Below are 21,163 nucleotides of genomic sequence, written 5' to 3'. Positions count from 1 at the left end.
TATACCTTAAAAACATCAGAATAAACAAACTGCTTTCTATAAAAGAATATTAACATAGATTATATTTAAGATTACCAGTCATAATTTTTCTACTACAGAAAAACTCTAGCTGGGCAATAATTAAGTAGACACTTAATATTTGTAGGATATGACGTGGCTGTTAGAATGAACTCCTATATATAACTATAAAATTTTGAAGGTATGCTTGCTCAAAATATAATCTATAGTTACATACAAGTGTAGGAAGAATATACTGACCCTACACCAACAAAGCAAAATAGAATAAATTCTCAAACAAATGCATAATCAAGCTTCGCTCTTCACTATGTCAAAGACACAATGTTTCACTGGGACTATTAAAAAATAATTTTAGAATTTATAAACATAATCCAAACTAGAGAGGAAAGGGTCGTAAGGCACGAGTTTATAATTCAAAACAGAAAGTGGAGCTAAAATTGAAGGTGCTGGTGTAGTCAAGAAAAGGCAAACAAAATTTTAGACAGCCTTATAAGAAAGAAAAGAAAAACATCACTCCTTTTACAAACCATGGCGTGCCTCTTCCTGGAATCCTAGGTATCTAGAGACAGCCATGTGCTGCCCTCAGCTAAGCACAAGAAGAGGCCCAGGGAAGGCAAGTGCCAGAGCGAAGGGACTGAGCAGGGGTGGAGCAGGGAAGGCAGGAGTGCAGCCGAGGGACTGCCAAAGATGGCAAAACACTTAAATACACAAAATCAAAAACACAGATTAATCACCACATCCATGAGCCTCAGGTACTTAGGCCAAATGAAGAGAAATACTACTTAATAAACTTTTAATAATGTTAATGTTATAAGTTAAAATAAATAGCTTCAAAAAGGTTTTCGAAAAATTTTTAAGTTACACATGAATGATGGGTTCCTAAAGACAACTGGGTCATGAGAGGGTACTGCCTAAATTTTCAAGATTGGCACCTGAAGAAGACAGCTGTATCCTTCAAGTGTGTCTCCTAACGGCCCACAGATCTGACCCAATACCCCAACACTAACAGGTCATCTCTTAATTTTTTATATATCAAGCCTTTTTTAAAAAAACAAATAACTAAAAAACTAAGTAGTAGAGTAAAAACTAACCTTTCAGAAAGTTTGTCAGATAGTTTCTCAAGGAATTGCATGACAGTCTCTAAAAATGAAATCCAAAAGAAAACGTCTTCAAATACATAAAACAAAATGAACACAACCTGTTAAAATTGTAATGTGATGATCATAATCTACATACTGCAACTCCCTTAGGACGATGATTTTCAAAGGGAAGAAGGGTTACTAACATAAACTAGACATATAATAAACATTTCTAAATGATGATCTCTTAATCAGAAAAACAAATTGGCACAGTAATAATCCAAAGCCTTAGATAATACGTCAAAATTAAAAGAAAAGGCTGAAGAAAAAATTTTAACGTGCTGCTATCTGCTCATATGTGTAAGACAAAAAAATAAGTTTCTGAGACATATATGATTTTTTTCTGTTTTAAAGAGATAGCTAGACTCTGATTTGTTCATAAAAATCAGCACAGTTTAGAAGTATAGTTCACTGAAACTTAAATTTTAAATATCAATTTTTTCTCAGTAACTATTTTTATTTTTATATACCACTGTAGAATAATCTATTCTGGATCAATACTGAAAGAAAACAGAGCAAAATTAAAACATCAAAAATTTAAGTTCCAATAGAAAAATTTTATAAGTACTTATTAAAATATTTCAGCCATAGTCATTACAGTTTACAAACCCATAAAGGCAACGTAGTAGAATTACCATCATTTCCCATAATAGAAAATGTTTCATGTGTATTTTTGAATTTAGCACTTTTTGCCACTGACTCATGTGTATAGAGCTTTTTGTATGTATTTTAGTCTGCCGCAACATTGTTTTTATATTTTCCACATGGTCTTTTACGTGGTTTTAAGTTTCTTGCCCTCTCTTTAATTTCTCTCCTTTCTAAGTGAAATAAAAGGCTAAGGAAAAAATGGATGTTAATCTAAACCAAGAAGCCACAGGGTTTTTTGCCACTGTTGTTACTTAACAAGTCTTATATATGCCAATTCTGAAAACACTGCCTCCTGTGCCCTATTCAATGGTATTAGGAATTTCAGAAAAAAACTGTTTAGTTAAAAAATGAAATTTTATTTCAGGATATCGTACCAGCTGCCATACAGAACTTTTTTCAACTAAATCTCATGTATGCTTCTTATTTCTTAATAACCATGTTTACTAACACTCACCCATTTTATTTTTCTAGTCACCTTATATGTGAGGAATCTATCTCAATTAATCTACCTGGAAACCTTTCATATTAGAGACTGCATTTGAAACCCCCTGAAAATAAACAACCGCCTGACTGCAGTCATTTCCTCAGTCATCTGCCACTGAATGCCCGCCTTCACCTCGCCTGCCTTTTCCTGCACCTGCTCCGCTCTGCTGAAGGCTCACCAGCCCTCCACTGGGCCTCTCACCTTTCACCTCCCTCCCGAGACCTTCGGCAGCCACATAAGCATCTGACCAACTGCCCCAACTCCTAAAACCCCAGGGCACTGTCTGTCTACACCGTTCACCTGGCACTGAGAATATGCTAACCTATATTATGATCTTTATATGTCTATCTCTGGGCTCCTCAACTAGGTTTTAAATCCCTCAAGGACACAGCTCCCATTCTATGTGTACAATAGTCTTATCCCAAAATACCACCATATCAATCCCCCGTGAACAAGGGCAATCTGGCAGTAGCTGTGGCGGGGTTAGCTGCCGGAGGTCCAGCCAGCGGCCAATCCCCAGTACTCTCCACACTGACCTGCCCGCAGCATTTGAGTCGGTGGATCACTCCTCCTTTAGACCTTTCTTTTACGTGTCTCTCAGGACCACACCCTCTGTTAACTTTCCTCTTCTCTCACTGGCCATTACTTCCCGGTGGCTTTTACTGGTTCTTCCTCATACGCCTAACCTCTTAAACTCGGAAGGCCCCAGAGATCAGTCCTTTGACTTCTATTCTTTGCCTTTGTTCCCTCAGTGATCTCATATAGCCTCGTGACTTTAATAAAGACTCAAATCTCTCTCTCCAGCTCAGAACTCTCTAGGTATACATCTCACCGCCTCCTCAACATCGCCACTTGAACGTCAACTGAAATCTCAAACTTAACTTGAACCAAACCAAGCTACTGGTCCTCCCCATCTTAAAAGAGTAACTAACACTGTCTTTCTGGTTGTTTAGGCCAAAAACTTTGGCTCTCTCTTCAATATACTATATTTCCAGAATCTGATCATGTCTTATCGCCTCTACTGCCACTACCCTGGTCAAGATGCCATCATTTCTCATCATGATTACTGAAAAATAGATTCTAAATGGTCTCTCTTCACCCTCAGCCCCTTCTTATGCCTCTGCTTGGAAACTTCTTCCCCTAGAGAGCCAAAGACTCGCTCCTGCACCTCCGTCAAGTCTATGCTCAGACGTCACATTCTCGGCAAGCCCTCCATGACGACTCTTTAAAATTGCAACACCACCCCCACCTGCTCACATTCCTTACCCTTTCCCTATCCAAGTTCCTCCACGGCTTGTATTAACTAATGATATACTGTTTACCTACCCACTTATTTTGTTCTTCTGTCTTCCCTCACAAGAATATAAACTGTAGAAGAGGAATTTCCGTCTGTTTTATATACTGATTTATTTCTAGTGCCTATAATATCTGACATATAGTAGGCACTAAGAAAATATTGTTGAATCCATGAGTAAAAATAGAGGATATAGGTGATATAAAAGATAGGGCATCTGGTCTCAAGCAACCTATGAAAAACTATAAATTTAGAGTATGTGTTTAAAACACCTAGGAATAAATTTAACCAAGGAGGTGAAAGATCTCTACAACAAGATCTACAAATCATTGTTAAAAGAAATTAAAGAGGATAACAGCTGCCAAAAAAATAAAATACCTAGAGTATGTGTTTAGGTTTCAGTTCTGCCACTTTTTAGCAATATAACCTAACCTTAGATTCCTTATCTATGACATGAATTCAAATACCTACTTCATAAGGCTGTAGAAGAATTAAATGACAGAGTAAGAACTGAATAAAATTCTAATATTACTATTTTATATAATAATAACATAATAAACAAATATAAAATTATAGTAGTATTATAATCAAACTGGTGACAACTGTGACTACAGAAAAACTCTATTCAGGGGCTAAATTACTTGAAACAGCCCCCCAACCTCTGCCCAGTGACCACCGAGCTGCTGCTGGAAGTCCCACAGACTCCTGAGCCCAGATGGTGGGGGGGCTCGAGGGCCTTAGCCACACACCTCCCACCTCCGCACCCAGCCCAGCAACCACCAAACCACCAGAAGCTCCTCTGGGCTCCTGAAACAAATTGTAAGTGCTTAAAGAGTTTGAGGACAAGGGCGTCTAGGAAAAGTGAAAAAGTTTAACAGAATTCATCAGAGAAGTAGGTTTTGCGCTGAGCACTGAAAAACTGGGAAGGATTTTAATAGACAGGTTGGGAGGGGGAGCTGTTCCCCCTGTGGGAACAACACAGCAAAGCACCTGGTGGGAATGAGTGCGACGTGCCGTGGCAAACAGACAGCCTTAACAGGTCAAGGGAGATGGCTATCTATGAAAGAGTGAGAAATAAGATTGGGTGGATTTAAGAGAATTGGGGGGAAGATATGAACATGCTAGAGAAAGAAGGGATAAACATGGAAGGAATGCAGACAGGGTAGAATTAAGGCTTGATCTTCTCCCACTGAGAGTCCCCTCTATCTGTGAATGGCATGTCCACCCAGACACACAACCAGAAACCCAGGGTATCCATTACACTGTTTCCTCCTCCCTCTCAACCCATCGCCAAGTCTTATAACTTCGACCTTCAAAACATATCCTGGATCTAAACAGCTGCACCATCGCCGCCACCCTACCGCTGCCTGAGTTACAACCGTAATTTAATAGCTGCCATTGAGAAAACGTGTTATATACATTTATATTATTATTATTGTATACAGTCCCCCTTATCTGCAGTTTCGCCTCCCATGGCTTCAGTTATCCATGGTCAACCAAGGTCCAAAAGTATTAAATGGAAAATACCAGAAATAATCCATTCATGTTTTAAACTGAGCAGCATGATGAAATCTTCCGCCACCTGCTCTCCTTGTCTGGGATGTGATTCATGCCTTTGTCCTGCATGTCCACACTGTCCACCTTATCACACTCTTATCACTTAGGAGCCATCTTGGTTATCAAATAGAAAAAACAGTATATATAGGGTTCAGTACTATCCAAGGTTTCAGGTACCCGCTGGGGATCTTGAAACGTATCCCTGCAGCTAAGGAGGGACTACTGTGTAACATTTTCTCTTAGACATTATGAATCATAAGGCAATGAACACAGCACGGGCTGAGTTTATGGCAAACTGGGGGAAAGACACTCCCTCCTACCCCCACACCACCTAGCACATCCCTTCCCAAGCATACTCTTCTCTCTGAAGAGGAAGTTTACAGGACTATGTATTTTTTATGTGACTTACCCTACATTTAACCTTGAAATCAGTAAAAATATTGATCTTTCATCCTCTTAACCCTAATTCTAACAAATCTGGTTACATTCAACACAGAAACTAGTTGAGTTAAAATGAAAATAATTTCAAGTAGCATCAAAATTTAGGATTTACTCTCAACACGCACATGAATTAAAATAACTTGGTTGGACAGAACGTATGCCAAATTATATTAGCTCTGTTTAAAAACCATTCCTATGTAAAGATGTAGGAAAATCTCAATAAATGGTTCTTTGAGTATATTAAGAATAGAACACAATTTATAGCTGTTTAAAATCAGAAAACCCTGTTTTGGTCCTTAAAAGTTAGATAAACAGGCTTACCTGGATTTTTAGCTATTGTTCCTTGAAGAGCCCTGTGGGAAAATGTAGAATAGCCTACTAACTTTGCCAGAAGATCTCTGTTGCTCAGCAATTCTTCTAAACATTTCAATTGACCAGCATTGGGATAGAGAAAAATTTTATAAGCAGCTTCTCGCACCTATATTTAAAAAGTAAATGGTAAAAGACATACGTGCCATGACACAAAGCCCTAGACCACAGTAGCACAGCCTAACTCTCACCACTTTATCCACAGATGAGCGTCTTTCAAGATAAAGCAATGGTTTACATAGCTATATAAAGCCTTCAGAGCCATAAAATAGTATGGGATGCAAAAGCATACTCGACTGGAGCTCTGGGATACTACTCTGGGGTACATGGGGAGACAAACTTTTAGCCAATGCACGTGTCTCTATGCCATAAAGCACCTGTAATCAGGTGAAGTGAAGACTCCACGTGTTCAAAAATCTCAGTAGTCCATAATGTCAATCATTGCTGCTATTTACTATGCTTTAAAAATGAGGAGTTCTTTATGAGACACAAGTAATTAAACCATTTTCATTCTTCAAAGAATGTATGGAAGTAAGAGCCCACATGTTAAATTTTTAGGGATTAGTAACATTAAAAGATTTTTGATTTTTACATCATGACTAAACTTTGGGGTTAAAACAGGAGTAACACACAAATGGGACCTAAACAATAAAGAGAATGAAACATACATACCAGGTCATCTGGTGCTTCTGCATGTAGACCATCAACTATTATATGATCCCCATCAGATACAAAGTTATGGCGAATGTGTTCTGGTAAGAGATTCTTCTCAATCTTGTTGGGAAAGTTGGTTCCCATAAGAAATGTACTACTCAAATCCAAAATTCTAACATTAAGGTCCACTGCTCTTTTACGCTGTATGTGGGGGGAGTAAATGTTATTTAAAGGCATTTCAAATTAATATCTCAAAATTAATTTAACAGGCAACGTATAAAGGTAGCAAATCAACATATATGTTGCTAAAATGTATTTTAATAACATATTAAATATATTAAATAATAAAATGAATACATTAATGTATTGTTTTTAATAAATGTATAACACAACATATTATAATATATTAATTCTATTTTGACAGATATTTAATATCCTGACAAAAATATTATCCTATGGTTTTATAATGTTTCTACACTTTTAGATTTACATAACTTCTAGAGTTCCATTTTATGTCTAAGTTACATAACTAATCTTTGAAATTAACAACATTAAGAATCTTCCTCTGTCCCACAAAAAAACCTTTGCTAAGTGAGTCAAAGAATTGTGGGCTGGCTGGATCTATTCAACATGGTGCTTAAAAGGTATTTTTAGATTAAAAAATTAAGTATTTGGAGGACAGATTAGATAACACACTCAGTCTTAAAAGACTAGACTAAATGGCAGAAGAAAGGAAAGTAACTAATACAACTCTTCACAGAAGTATAGTGGGCATCTAGAGGGGGAAAGCACACTTTAAGGTTCTGAGCTTGCACAGACTTGCGCTGCTATAGAATGAAAGCAGCAAAGCCGTGAGCAGCAGCAGCCTGAAGCCCCGTAGGGCAGGGCTGTGGCTTCTACTCTGAGTCCTGGCACGTGGCACTTGGGCCTTGCACCCATCAGGCCCTCAGACAGGCAGTGCTGAGGATGGGGACAGCGTGGCACACCTGTGTCGATTCTGTCCTGAAGTCACACTTACAACACACAATCTCCTGAAGAAATGTGTTTTATTATTACCCAAAGGGGTCACCACAAATGTTTTAAGATGAATTATAGACTATGGTCCACATAATTAGGTCTATAAGAGGATGAGGGATGAATTTTCAGTTTTTCATTACCAGAAAACTAGACAGACTCCTGGACTGGGCTCATGATGGGCTTCAGGTGAAAGCATATGCAAATCTTTCTGAGAAGGGGATCGAAAGTTAAGAGCAGATTCTAAAAAATGATTAAGCAGCACTAATATTTTTTTAAGATAAATATATAAAATGTAGATTTCTGCTTGATACAATGCTAAAAGAAATTAGGTATATATTAATAACCTAAAATTTTTCAACACAGAAAATTCAGACTTCATGGAAATATAAGTTTTCAGAGACCCCAATGTCTTTACAGCCCAGAATCTTTTTGCCTATTTTGTTTCTGAAGTGGCCATTTATCACCACCTAATGGTAACCAGTGGAATAACAAGAGACGAATGAGATCTGGAAATTATGTTATAGTTCCAAAATTTTCTCCAAAGCTTTCACTATGAAAAAAAATTAAAATCTGATAAAATTAGTTATTTCAAAGATTTTGCCACCTGAAAAAAATCCCTGGAAAAATAAAAACTGAGTTCACTCCCTTACTTCAACAACCTGCTAGGTATATCATCATTCTGAAATAACAATTACATGTGCAATACTCTGACCGCCCTAAAAATTCTACGAAATTTTTGTGTCATTTATTAAATGACTGCTAAAAAATACACTTCCATCAACTTTAAACTTTAAATTATATTCATGATACCTTAAAATAAAAATTAAATAAGATATAATCTGGAAAGAATATAGGCCTTCATGATTAGTAGATTATGTTGGTGGGTTTATTTTATGACTTCTCTCTTAAAAAATGTAAACTGTCTTCCTCATATAATGTCCTAATGAATCACCTTTGAGAATAGCCATGGAAGATACAAGAAAGAGGTACAAATAATTTTGTTTTACAGAGAAGTATTAATAAAGAACTGGTCTGGAGAGGGACAAACGTGATCACTTTACACAATGTGGGTTTATGGGTGGGCCCGTCAGTTTCACGGGCTGCCGGGAAGGTACATCCCACCGCAGGCTCATACCAGGAATCCTGTGCTGAGCCCATAAAGCCAAATATACATGTCAAACATGTGAGTGGCTCCAGCATTCCTCAAACCTAGCACCAACCAGAACGATTATCTATTGAATGTGATACACATCACCAAGACCCTGACTTCCACTTTCCAAGATAATTTGATAAATTAATCTCTGTCCTCAGGTAAAGGGCTCAATTATATTTATTGGGAGAATCATATATATATGTATAAATATTTTTTCTTTTTTAAACGAAAAAGCATAACCATAATAGTCTAAATTACGGGCAAGTGGGGGAGACCCTCTGGGGCAGGCAGACTTGCAGTGGTACCAAGTCACTCCCACTCTCCCAACCCTGAGCTTAATACTGAAATGAGGTCCTTAGCTTCGTAGGATGGCATGTTCTACAAAGAATAGTGGCCAGTGTTAGGAGCCCTGGAAACTAAGGATGAGAACTCAAACAAATCACTTTGTCTTATTTCCACATCTGTCAAATAAGGCTCTCATCCCAGTGTAAACATTGCATAACCTATGCTTACTGCTTCCAGAACGAAAGCGTGTGGATGTCAAAATGTGTAAAATATGAATACACACACTTGTGTAAAGGTCTTCATGACATTCCCTGTGCTTCCAACCTTCAATGACATCACCTTTCCTATATGCATGCCAGTCTTCCTTGATATTGCCAATCTCATCCTGATTCCACAACATCTAAAACACCCCAACTGCCTCAAGTTTTTCTTACTTCTGAATTATCATGGCGTGATAGGCCATCTTCCAGACAGCACTATATTCAAATATAACCTAGAGAAGAATTTCATAATAGACAAAAGACATGAGTATTTTTATAATATGCACATTCAAGCAATATGTAAGGACTGTAGCAACAAAGATACCAACTAAATGTTAGCTAACCAGGAGGAGTCAAAAAACAAAGGAAAGAAGACAAGACCACATGCCACCGCTGATGGGGGCGGCCCCAGGCAGGCAGGCAGGAGACCCACCCAGCCCACTGCCCACACACAAGGCAAGACGCCGTGCCGCTGCCAACAGGGAAGGCTACAGGCAGACAGGAGACCTGGCCAGCCACCACCCAGCCCCCCGCCCTGACGGCGCAGAAGGCAAGACCCTGTGCCACCACCACAAGGCCTCATACAGCTTTCGCAGAGGTGGTCCACAACATCTACCACCACAGCTACTACTGATGGCAAGGACAGCTCGCTGCCTTAGTAACATCCATGATGACCATGCAGGTAGCTCACCACATATTTGACTTCATTGACACAAGGAGAGTCACTTGAGAAGCCTGGAAAAAGAGGAAGAAGTCTTTCTCCTCAAAGTAAACACCAGAGTAATAGAAGAAGCAACATATCTACCAAATGACCAAAAATCAATGTAGAGATACTAGAAATATGAGAAAATCAGAAAATACAACACCACCAAAGAATTCAGTAATTCTCAAGTACCAGACCCTACAAAACAGGAAACCCTTCAAATGACTGAAAAGGAATTCTGAGTAACTATCTTAAGGAAACTCAATGAGATAAGAGAGGACTCTGTAAGACAATACAATAAATCAAGAAAAAATATCCTGGATATGAAGGAGGAAACTTACAGAGATTAATACCTTAAAAACGAATGTAACAGAATTCCTGGAACTGAAAGATGCATTCAATGAAATAAAAAACACAACAGATAGCTTAAGCTACAGATTAGAACAAGCAGACGAAAGAGTTTCTGATCTCAAAGGTGGTCTTCATGAAATAACTCAGGCAGACAAAAAAAAAATGAAAAAAGAATTTTAAAAAATGAAGGAAGTCTAAGAGAGCTAGACAACCTTATGCACACAAACATCCAAATCATGGGTGTTCTAGCAGTGGAGCGGAAAGGCAAAAGCACTGAAAGTCTATTCAATGAAATAATAATGGAAAACTTCCCAGGTACAGGGAGATACACAGAGTTTCAGATCTAAGAAGTTCAAAGATCCTCAAACAGATTCAATTTGAAAAGATCCTCTGGGCCGGCCCCATGCCTCACTCAGATGAGTGTGGTGCTGTTAGCACCGAGGCCGCAGGTTCGGATCCTATATAGGGATGGCCGGTGCACTCACTGGCTGAGCGTGGTGCAGATGACACCAAGCCAAGGGTTGCGATCCGCTTACCAGTTAAAAAAAAAAAAAAAAAAAAAGATTCTCTCCGAGATACATTATAGTCAAACTGGCAAAACTCAAAAGACAAAGAGAGAATCCTAAAAGCAGCAAGGGCAAAGCATCAAGTCACTGATCAGGGAGCCCCCATCAGACTAATAGCAGACTTCTCAACCAAAACTCAACGGGTGAGAAGAAAATGGGATGACATATTCAAAATAGTAAAAGAAAAAAACTTCCAGCCAAGAATACTATACCCAGCAAGGCTATCCTTCAGAAATGAGGGAGAAATAGTGTGTTTCCCAGACAAACAAAAATTTCAGGAGTTCATCACCACATGACCAGCCCTGCAAGAAATTCTCAAGGGAGTCCTGCATCTGGAATCTGAAAAATAATACTCACTACTACAAATACACAAGTAAGAACAAAACCCAGTAGTAAAACACAAATGCAAAGGAGAAAGAGAAAAGAAACTAAATCTTACTACCTCAAAAATACCCCACCCCGGCCAGCCCGTGGCTCACTCAGGAGAGTGTGGTGCTGAAGACACCAAGGCCACGGGTTCAGATCCCATATAGGGATGGCCGGTTGGCTCACTGGCTGAGCGTGGTGCTGACAACACCAAGTCAAGGGTTAAGATCCCCTTACTGGTCATCTTTAAAAAAAAAAAAAACCCACCTACAGGGAGGACCAATAATCAAAGGAGAAGTAACAAACGATACTTAAAACATCTAAACAAAAAGCCATAAAATACCAGGAATAAGACAATACCTTTCAATAACAACCCTAAATGTAAATAGAATTAAACTCCCCACTCAAAACATATAGACTGATGGACACGATCAAAAAGCAAGACCCAACTATATGCTGTCTTCAGGAGACTCATCTCACCAGCAAAGATACGCACAGACTAACAGTGAAGGAATGAAAAAAGATACACCACACAAATGGAAACCAAAAATGAGCAGGGGCAGCTATTCTTGTATCAGATAAAATAGACATTAAACAAAAAATGATAAAAAGAGACAAAGAAGGCCATTATATAATGACAAAGGGATCTGATAGCATTTGGACATGTTGTCCCTATCAAAGTTCATGTGGAAATCTGATCCCCAATGTGGCAGTATTGGGAGCTGTTTGAGTCATGGGGGTGGATCCTTCATGAATAGATTAATGCTCTACCTGGCGGTGGTGGGGGGCTGGTAGTGAGTGAGTTCTCGCTGTATCAGTTCACATGAGAGCTGGTTGTCTAAAAGACCCTGGCACCTCCCTCTCTCTCTCTTGCTTCCTCTCTCCATGTGATCTGCTTGTACCCGCCAGCTGCCTGTCACTTTCCACCATGAGTAGAAGCAGCCTGAGGCCCACACCAGATGCAGCTGTCCCAGAATCGTGAGCCAAATAAACCTCTGTATTTTATAAATTACCAGTCCCAGGTGTTGTTACAGCAACACAAAAACAGACTAATACAGGACCTATCCAGCAAGAAGACAAAACAATCATAAATATATATACACCCAATACTGGAACAACAAGATATAGAAAGCAAACACCTAATGAAAGAGACCCCAATACAATAATAGTGGGGGACCTGAACACCCCTCTCTCATCACTGGACAGATCATCCAAAAACAAATCAACAGAGAAACACAGCATTTATTTTATTTTTATTTTATTTTTTTATTCTGAAAGTTTGAGGAGGTCATTGAAAAGATTTTTTAAATTTATTTATTATTATTATTTCTTTCCATTCTAAGATATTGTTGTGGAGCAGTTGGGAGGTAGGAAGAGGGGGGAAAGGGAAGGGGCACAGGGCAGGAGAAAGACGTAGGAGGGGCATGGTCAAGGCCTGTGGCTCCCTCCTCATTCCAGTTGGGGAGCCCAGGGGCTTCAATGGCAGCTCAGTCAAGGCTGGGGTGCATGTGGATGCCAAGGGGGCATGGCTGAGGCCCTCAGTCCTCCACTGCCCCAGCTCAGGAACTCAGAACATTTCTGGTGGCAGCTCAGTAGTCATGGCTAAGCTGGATGCAGACGTTGGGGGGCATAGTTGAGGTCCTTGGCCCCTCACTGCCCTGGTTCAGGAGCAGGTCACTTCAGGCAGCAGCTCAGTGGTTACAGATGGGCTGCATGCGGATGTCAGGGGTCGTGGCTGAGGCCCTTGGCCCAACACTGCTCTGGCTTGGGAGCCCAGGGGCTTCCAGTACTTCTAGGTATTATAGGTGTTCTTTGGTGGTGTTAGACCTTTACTGCTTAATATCAGAACTTTGTCTCTGATGTGTGGGTATTATGTTCTTTCTTTCAGTTCTGTGTTGGATTATTTGCTATTCCCACCATTTAAACTCTGCACCGGAACTAATTTGTTATCCTTTGCTTACTTCTAAAATAGGAGAACTTCCTGTGGGGATCAGCACTTGAACCCTGTGGTTGAGCTAAACTGCTGCTTTGCTGCTGATTCTCTGGGGAAGGTTTTTTCTGCAGTTCAGGGTTTAATTGTTGACCTTGTAAGCACTTCTGGGTTTTATGAGGTCTGGTACACCTGGTTGTGTGGAAACTCTGGTCTGGGCCTGAGTCTTTTCATCAAACTGCACCCCCTGCAGATCTATATTCCTGACCAGTCTCCACTGAGGAGCCTGTGCTGATTGGAGAACAGATCAGCTGTCCTTGCTGTGCCTCAGTGTTGCCCTGGAGGGCCAGTATCCCCTACCACCCATGCTCCAAAGACTTGTCATGTGACTAGACATGTGCCAGTCCCTTGTGGTGACTCACTGGCCTCTGAATGCCTCCTTTTTTCAGTTGTCTGTGGCCCCTTGCTCCTATGTGCATACACAGGAACACTGTCAGTGGTCTTGCTGGCCTGGAGGCCACCAAGACCCTCTTCTCCCCTGAAGCCTCCAAGCAATTTCATACAAAGGGCACAGCAGAGGCTTTTGCCAGTTCCTGCTCCATGTTCTCACCAGGGTCAGCCTTGAAGTGGTCGAGGCGCAAAACAGCTGGAGCAGTCCTTTCTTTCTCTCATTTTGGCTTTTCCTGCCTTCAGGCATTCCATAGATCTTCTCCTCCTCTTCTCCTGAGCTCTACTAGCCCCAGCTTGGCAGTCATTGCTTTTTAATAGTTGTAAATTGGTTGACTGTGGGAGAGGGTGACACTGGGTACTGTCTATTCTGCCATCTTGATTCAAAGTCAAAACATGGGATTTAAAACTACACTTTAGACCAATTGGACCTGGCAGACATCTATACATTTTATCCAACTACTACCAAGTATACATTCTTCTCATCAGCACACAGAATATTCTCCAAGACATACTACATATTAGGTAACAAATCAAGTCTCAATAACATTACAAAAATCAAAATGATTTCAACTGTCTTTTCAGACCATAATGGAATAAAACTAGAAATTAATAACAAGTGAAACTCAGGACTCCATGCAAATACATGGAAATTATACAATAGGCTCCTGAATGACGTATGGATCCAAGAAGAAATTAAAGAGGAAATCAAAAAATTTCTAGAAAACAAAAAAAATAAAGACACATCATATCAAAACCTGTGGCATACTGCAAAAAAAGTACCAAGAGGGAAGTTTATAGCAATAAATGCCTACATCAAAAAAATAGAAAGACTTCAAGTAAACAACCTAACTCTACACCTAAAAAAAACTAGAAAAACAAGAACAATACAATCCCAAAGTTAGTACACAGAAAAAAGTAATTAAGATTAGAGCAGAACCAAATGATATAGAGACCCAAAAAACAATACAAAAGATGAATCTAACAAAAAACTGGTTTTCTGAGAAGATAAACAAAATAGACAAAGCACTAGTTATGTTAACTAAAAAAGAAGAGAGAAGACCCAAATTACAAAAACCAGAAATGAAAAAGGAGACATTATAACCAATACCACAGAAATACAAAAAGTTAGAGACTATTACAAACAACTATATGCCAAACAATTTGAAAACCTGGAGGAAATGGATAAATGTCTGGACACATACAAACTACCAAGACTGAACCAAGATAAAATAGAAACAGAAATAAAACCGGTAACAAGCAATGAAATTGTAGTAATGGTCAGCACTGTCCCAACAAAAAGAAGCCCGGGACTGGATGGCTTTATGTTGAATTCTACCACGCCTTTAAAGAGGATTTAATACCAATTTTCTTCAAACTATTCCAAAAAACTGAAACAGAGGCCATGCTCCCAAACTCATTCCATCAAGCCTGCATCTCCTTGACACCAAAACTGGACAGACACAACAGAAAAAGAAAATTACAGACCAATATCTCTGATGAACATAGACACAAAAATCCTCAATAAAATACTAGCAATCAGAATACAGGAACACATCAAAAATATACTCCATGATCAAGTGGGATTTATCCCAGAGACGCAAGGATGGTTCAATATATGCAAGTCAATAAATGCGATACATCACATAAACAAAATCAAGGACAAAAACCATATGATTACTCAACAGATGCAGAAAAAGCAAAATTCAACATCCCTTCATGATAAAGACTCTCAGCTAATTAGATATAGAAAGAAAGTATCTCAACACAATAAAAGCCATCTATGACAAGCCCACTGATAATATCTTCCTGAATAGGGAAAAATTGAAGGCTCTTTCCTTAAGAACAGGAACAAGACAAGGATGTCCACTCCCACCACTTCTATTTAACACAGTACTGGAGGTACTAGCCAGAGTAATCAGGCAAGAGAAAGAAATAAAGGGCACCCAGATTGGAAAAGATGAAGTCAAACTGTCCCTATTTGCAGATGACATTATCTTATATACAGAAAAACCTAAAGACTATCAAAAAACTTAGAGCTGATTAATAATTTCAGTAAGGCTGCAGACCCAATAATCACTTGCATTTATATTCTCCAATAATGAACTAACAGAAAGAGGAATCAAGAAAGTAAGTCCATTTACAATAGCCACCAAAAAGATAAAAATACCCAGGAATCAATTTAACCAAGGAGGTGAAAGATTCCTACAATAAAAACTACAATTCACTACTGAAAGAAATTAAAGATGACACAGGGATTGAAAGCTATTCCATTCTCTTGGTTTGCAAGAATTAACATCATGAAAATGTCCATACTATCCAAAGCAATCCAGAGATTCAATGCAATCCCCATCAAAATACTAATGACATTCTTCACAGAAATAGAAAAACAATACTAACAGTCATATGGAACAACAAAAGACCCTGAACGGCCAAAGCAATCCTGAGCAAAATAAATAAATAAATAAAAGCTGGAGGCATAACACTGCCTGACTTCAAATTATACTACAAAGCTATACTAATCAAAACAGAATGGTGGTGGCATAAAAATAGATACTCTGACAAGTGGAACAGAATGGAGAACCCAGAAATCAACTGATATTTGACAAAGGCAACAAAAACATACATTTAGGAAAAGGATGCTTCTTCAACAAATGGTGCTAGGAAAATTAGACATCCATATGCAGAAGAATGAAACTAGACCTGCACCACTCACCATACACTAAAATCAACTCAAAATGGATTAAAGATTTAAGTAGAAGACCTGAAACTGTAAAACTATTAAGAGAAAACACAAGGGAAACACTTCAGGAAGTAGGGCCGGGCCAAGACTTTATGAACAAGAGCCCAAAAGCACAAGCAACAAAAGAAAAAATAAATAAATGGGGTTATATCAAACAAAAGAGCTTCTGTACTGCAAAAGAAACAATCAACAGAGTGAAATGAATGGGAGAAAATATTTGGAAACTATACATCTGACAAGGGATTAATATCCAGTATATACAAGGAACTCAAGCAACTATTCAGTAAAAAAAAACAACCCAATTAAAAAATGGGCAAAGGGCCGACCCCGTGGCTCACTTGGGAGAGTGCCGCACTGGGAGCGCAGTGGTGCTGGTAGCACCGAGGCCGTGGGTTCAGATCCTATATAGGGATGGCTGGTGCGCTCACTGGCTGAGGGTGGTGCGGAAGACACCAAGCCAAGGGTTACGATCCCCTTACCAGTCACAAAAAAAAAAAAAAAAATGGGCAAAGGAGCTGAATAGATATTTTTTTAAGGAAGACATATAAATGGCCAACAGGAACTTAAAAAATGCTCAACATCACTTAGCATCAGGGAAATGTAAATTGAAATCACATTGAGATACCACCTCATCCCAGTTAGACTGGCTATAATCAAAAAGAATGAGAATAACAAATGCTGGCGAGGATGTGGAGAGAACGGAATGCTCCTGCACTGTTGATGGGACTGTAAATTAGTACAACCACTATGGAAAACAGTATGGAGGTTCTCAAACAACTACAGATAGATCTTCCATACGATCCAGCAATTCCACTTCTATGTATATAACCAAAGGAATGGAAATCATCATGTTGAAGGGATACTGGTACTCCCGTGTTCATTGCAGCTCTATTTGCAATAGCCAAGATATGAAAGCAACCTAAATGTCCACTGATAGATGACTAGATAAGAAAAATGTATATATACACCATGGAATACTACTACAAATAGCAATGATATTGTATATTATTGAATAATTATTCTGATGTGAGCATCACATATTGTACACAAATATTGATGTTTAACTCTGTACCCCACAGACACATACAATCAACTTTGTTGTAATAAAAAATTAATTAAAAAAAAGAAAAATGTGGTATATATACGCCATGGAATACCACTCTGCCATAAAAAAGAATGAAATTCTGCCATTTGCAGCAACATCAATAAGCTTAGAGAAACTTATGTTGAGTGAAACAAGCCAGGCACAGAAGGAAAAATACCACATGTCCTCAGTCATAAGTGGGAGCTAAACGAGAAAGAAGGAAGGAAAGACCACAGTGGTGTGTTGGACTTAGAGAGGGAGAGGTCGGGAATTTATTGGATGGTGGTCATGGACAATAATTGCATTTTTGGTAACAGACTCCTAATATCATTGATCTGATCATCACATCCTGGGCACAGGTGGTGACAGTCAGCTTTGTACCCCATGAGTATGCATAATCATTAAAATTAAAAAATAATAATAATAAATAAACAAACATTTGTTTTTGAACAAACATTTGTTTTATAAAAATATAAAATAAAAAAAGTGTAAAATAATAAAGTGTAAAACAAAGTAACAAAGAAACAAAAAAGAGGAAAGATTTACCTTTTCTTTGTCTAGATGGATTCCACTGATTTCAAAATCAAACATAAATAGTTCAGCCACTCGCCTATAAATAAAATGAGCTGCAGGTTACAACGGTAATAAAAATTACTAACCAAAATCAGTTTTTTTCCTTACGTAAATTAGCCTTTTTGAACCTTACTGCCAAAAGTTGTTTCAGCACACACATGCAACTACACGCACAGAAACAATTTGTTTGTTTTAAACTAGGAGTTTATTAATATCTCTGAATAGGCAAAACATCTAGCTAACAATTACTATTAGCTTTTCATGTAAGAGCTTCTTCCCTTATTCAGAGAGTACAACCTGTGAAAGCCACCATCATGATTATTTTTTTCAACTCCATCCAAATCCTGATAATTAAAAACATAAAAACAGTTTTTGTACTTGGACAATTTTTCAAAGGCCCTCTGTATAAGATTTGCAGTTTTTTTTCCAGCTATAGGAGCAGCTATTTAGAAGATTAAATTCTTTGATGCTGTGCCGGAAGCTCACTTTCCAGGCTAATGAGGATTGTTTTCTCTCTTTTTAATCCTGCTTCACGCTTGGTACAAACTTCAAGTGTAACACCTTTTTCTGTCAACATTTTTTTTTAAAAACTACTTTTTTTCTGGAGGTAAGTTAACCAAATATTTGATCTACTCTTCTGGCTCTCCTTGACTTTTCAAAATGGATATATTTATCTTCCTGATTATTGTGTTGAATATACTTCACATAAACAGAAAGTTCCGAAATTCTGAAAATTCAATAGGCCACATTAATAATTTAGCCATTTATCTTCTTTCTGAAATAATGCAAAGTGCTGCACTCAAGACCCTAAACTGCCCTCATCATCTCCACCTCACAGTGGTCTCCCTTTCTAAACGGTCAGCCTAAAAAACATAGGACCATCTTTTCAAGAAGAGACATTTTCTATTTGTTTTAATAAGAGAAAAGAAAGGTAGCAAAGGTTGAGAAGTTGGGGATAGGAATTCATCATATAAGTTTATAGTATTATACAATGTAGGTTTATTGTGTAACATAACTTTACTATAGAAACGTATGAAAAAATTAAAATCGCTAATTGCACCAAAGGGACCACTATTAAAACTCTTGTATTTCCTTCCAATCTCCTTTCAATATCTTATAATACTTCAAATAGAATAATTGTGACCCAACTATGTAATATCCTTTTGTATCTTGATTTTTCTTGTAAAACTCTATCACAAACATTGAACATGTGTTCTTCAAAAACATGACTTTCAATGTTTCTATTGTGTTCTATTATATGGTCTAAAAATGGTTTCATTTTTCCACTCCCATAAACCATGCTATGATAAAAATCCTTGTCACATATATCTTTCCATCCTTGTTTGTTTCCTTAGGACACACTGCAAGAAATTAAATTGATCAAAAAGTATGCACATTAATAACATATTACTAAACTGTCTCCTACAAAGATTTACACTTAACTAGAGAGGACCCACTATCCCGAACCATTAACACTATTCTATCACAACTTCGTCAACTGAAGGGCTCTTTGCTCTATTCCATCTTTCTTTGATGGTGGTAGGTCCCACTCATAGAGTGGTGAAAGCACTTACATGAATTATTTCATTTAAACCTCATAGAAATTCTAAGAAGTACTTTTTTACAGAGAAGACAACTAAGGCTTAGAGAGCTGTGGAGCCCATATTCAACCCAGGCAGTCTAACTCTAGAGCCAATATGCAGCCATATCACACTCATCACCAGTGTTATACCTGTGGCATATCAGTGTAAGTTTAATGCCCATTTGTTGCTCTTCCTTATTTTGTCAAGTGACAGTTTCACAAAAAGAATCCTTTGCCCATGTCTCTATAAGGGAATTTGCTGTCTTTTTTTTTTTTTTTTTTTAGTATTTTGTATGATCTGTTAACATAGTAAATATATTTGCCCTTTGTCATGTAAGCAACATCTGTCCCATTTGTGCATTTTTTACTTTAAACGTGGAAGGGTTTTGCCATACCAGAATTTGTAATTTTTACATAATCAAATCAGTCAACCTTTCCTTTTGTGGTTTGACTTTGGTATCATGCCAAAAAAGACCTTCCACATCCCAAGATTATCAAGTTTCATGATTTAAAAAAAAAAATTTTTTTAACCTTTAATCATCCTAGTTTCCCCCGCCCCCCAAATGGTTATCCATTGGCCTAACATCATTTACTGAAACACTACTGATGTGAAATGATGCTTCTATCACATACTAAATTCAGTCTTACATATACCTGTGTCTGAAATTCCTCTATTCTTTCATTAATCTAATTGACTATTCTGGCATAAGTATAATGAATGCTCTTTTAAATACAGTATGTCTATACCTTTTAATAACTGGTACAAGCTCTTTTTTAGTACTTTCTTTACCAGATAATTCCTACCTATCCTGGTATAATTATTCTCTATGACTTCAAAATCATTTGAAGTAAGAACAAAAAAATTTTTCTTTAGATATAGATTGAATATTATTAAAGTTACAGACCAGTAGAAAACACTATGGAGTTTTCTTCTTTCTTAAAGTTTCTCCATTTCAGTCACCTTTTACCTTCCTAGAAGTGTGTGTGTGCGTTTTTCTATGCTCTCCAATTTCCTGAGCTTACTCCAAGGGGTAGTACAGCTTTTGGTGCTCTGGGGACTGGGATTTTCCCCCCATTATATTTTCTGAAAGAGTGTGACTTGTTATATTCTTTGCATACAAGAAAGCTTTTAATGATTCTGGAAAATCCCAAGTTAAATAGATTTCTTTATGACCAGGGTTCTCAGAAACTCTAAACTACTAAAATTCCCCAAGAGGGGAAAATACTTTAATATGTCAGATTTCCAAACTTATTGACCAATGGGACCCTTATGAGGAAATTTCTAAATATCTCGTAGAACTAGTATTTCAAGGAATACATCTAAGAATAAGATGATGAGCTTCTCAATTTAATTATTCCTTCTACACATTAACTTATCATGACAAGATACTTTATTAAGTCTACAATTCTATGTCTCCGCCACTGTCTTATACTTTCCCGTATGCAAGGTTCTACGACCGTTCGTTCTGGGTACTAGCCAACACTCTCGATATGTACAA

At 38.1% G+C, this 21,163-nt stretch overlaps 1 protein-coding gene across 2 annotated transcripts in view; it reads right to left on the bottom strand.

Moving 5' to 3' along the window:
- The window catches only part of MIPEP (mitochondrial intermediate peptidase), a 164,832-nt gene that overhangs the window by 133,715 nt on the left and 9,954 nt on the right, over positions 1 to 21,163 (bottom strand). For both annotated transcript variants that reach the window (XM_063102813.1, XM_063102812.1), the window contains exons 5-8: positions 18,056 to 18,119; positions 6,623 to 6,805; positions 5,903 to 6,059; positions 1,110 to 1,158 (exon numbers count right to left, since the gene is read on the bottom strand). In XM_063102813.1, the coding sequence (XP_062958883.1) occupies positions 1,110 to 1,158; positions 5,903 to 6,059; positions 6,623 to 6,805; positions 18,056 to 18,119 (453 nt within the window). The remainder of the gene's footprint in view (positions 1 to 1,109; positions 1,159 to 5,902; positions 6,060 to 6,622; positions 6,806 to 18,055; positions 18,120 to 21,163) is intronic.

The sequence above is a fragment of the Cynocephalus volans genome, chromosome 7, assembly GCF_027409185.1.
Source record: "Cynocephalus volans isolate mCynVol1 chromosome 7, mCynVol1.pri, whole genome shotgun sequence".
Taxonomy (NCBI): domain Eukaryota; kingdom Metazoa; phylum Chordata; class Mammalia; order Dermoptera; family Cynocephalidae; genus Cynocephalus; species Cynocephalus volans.
Note: the sequence above shows the minus strand (reverse complement) of the source record. Positions and strands in the feature narration are given on the sequence as shown.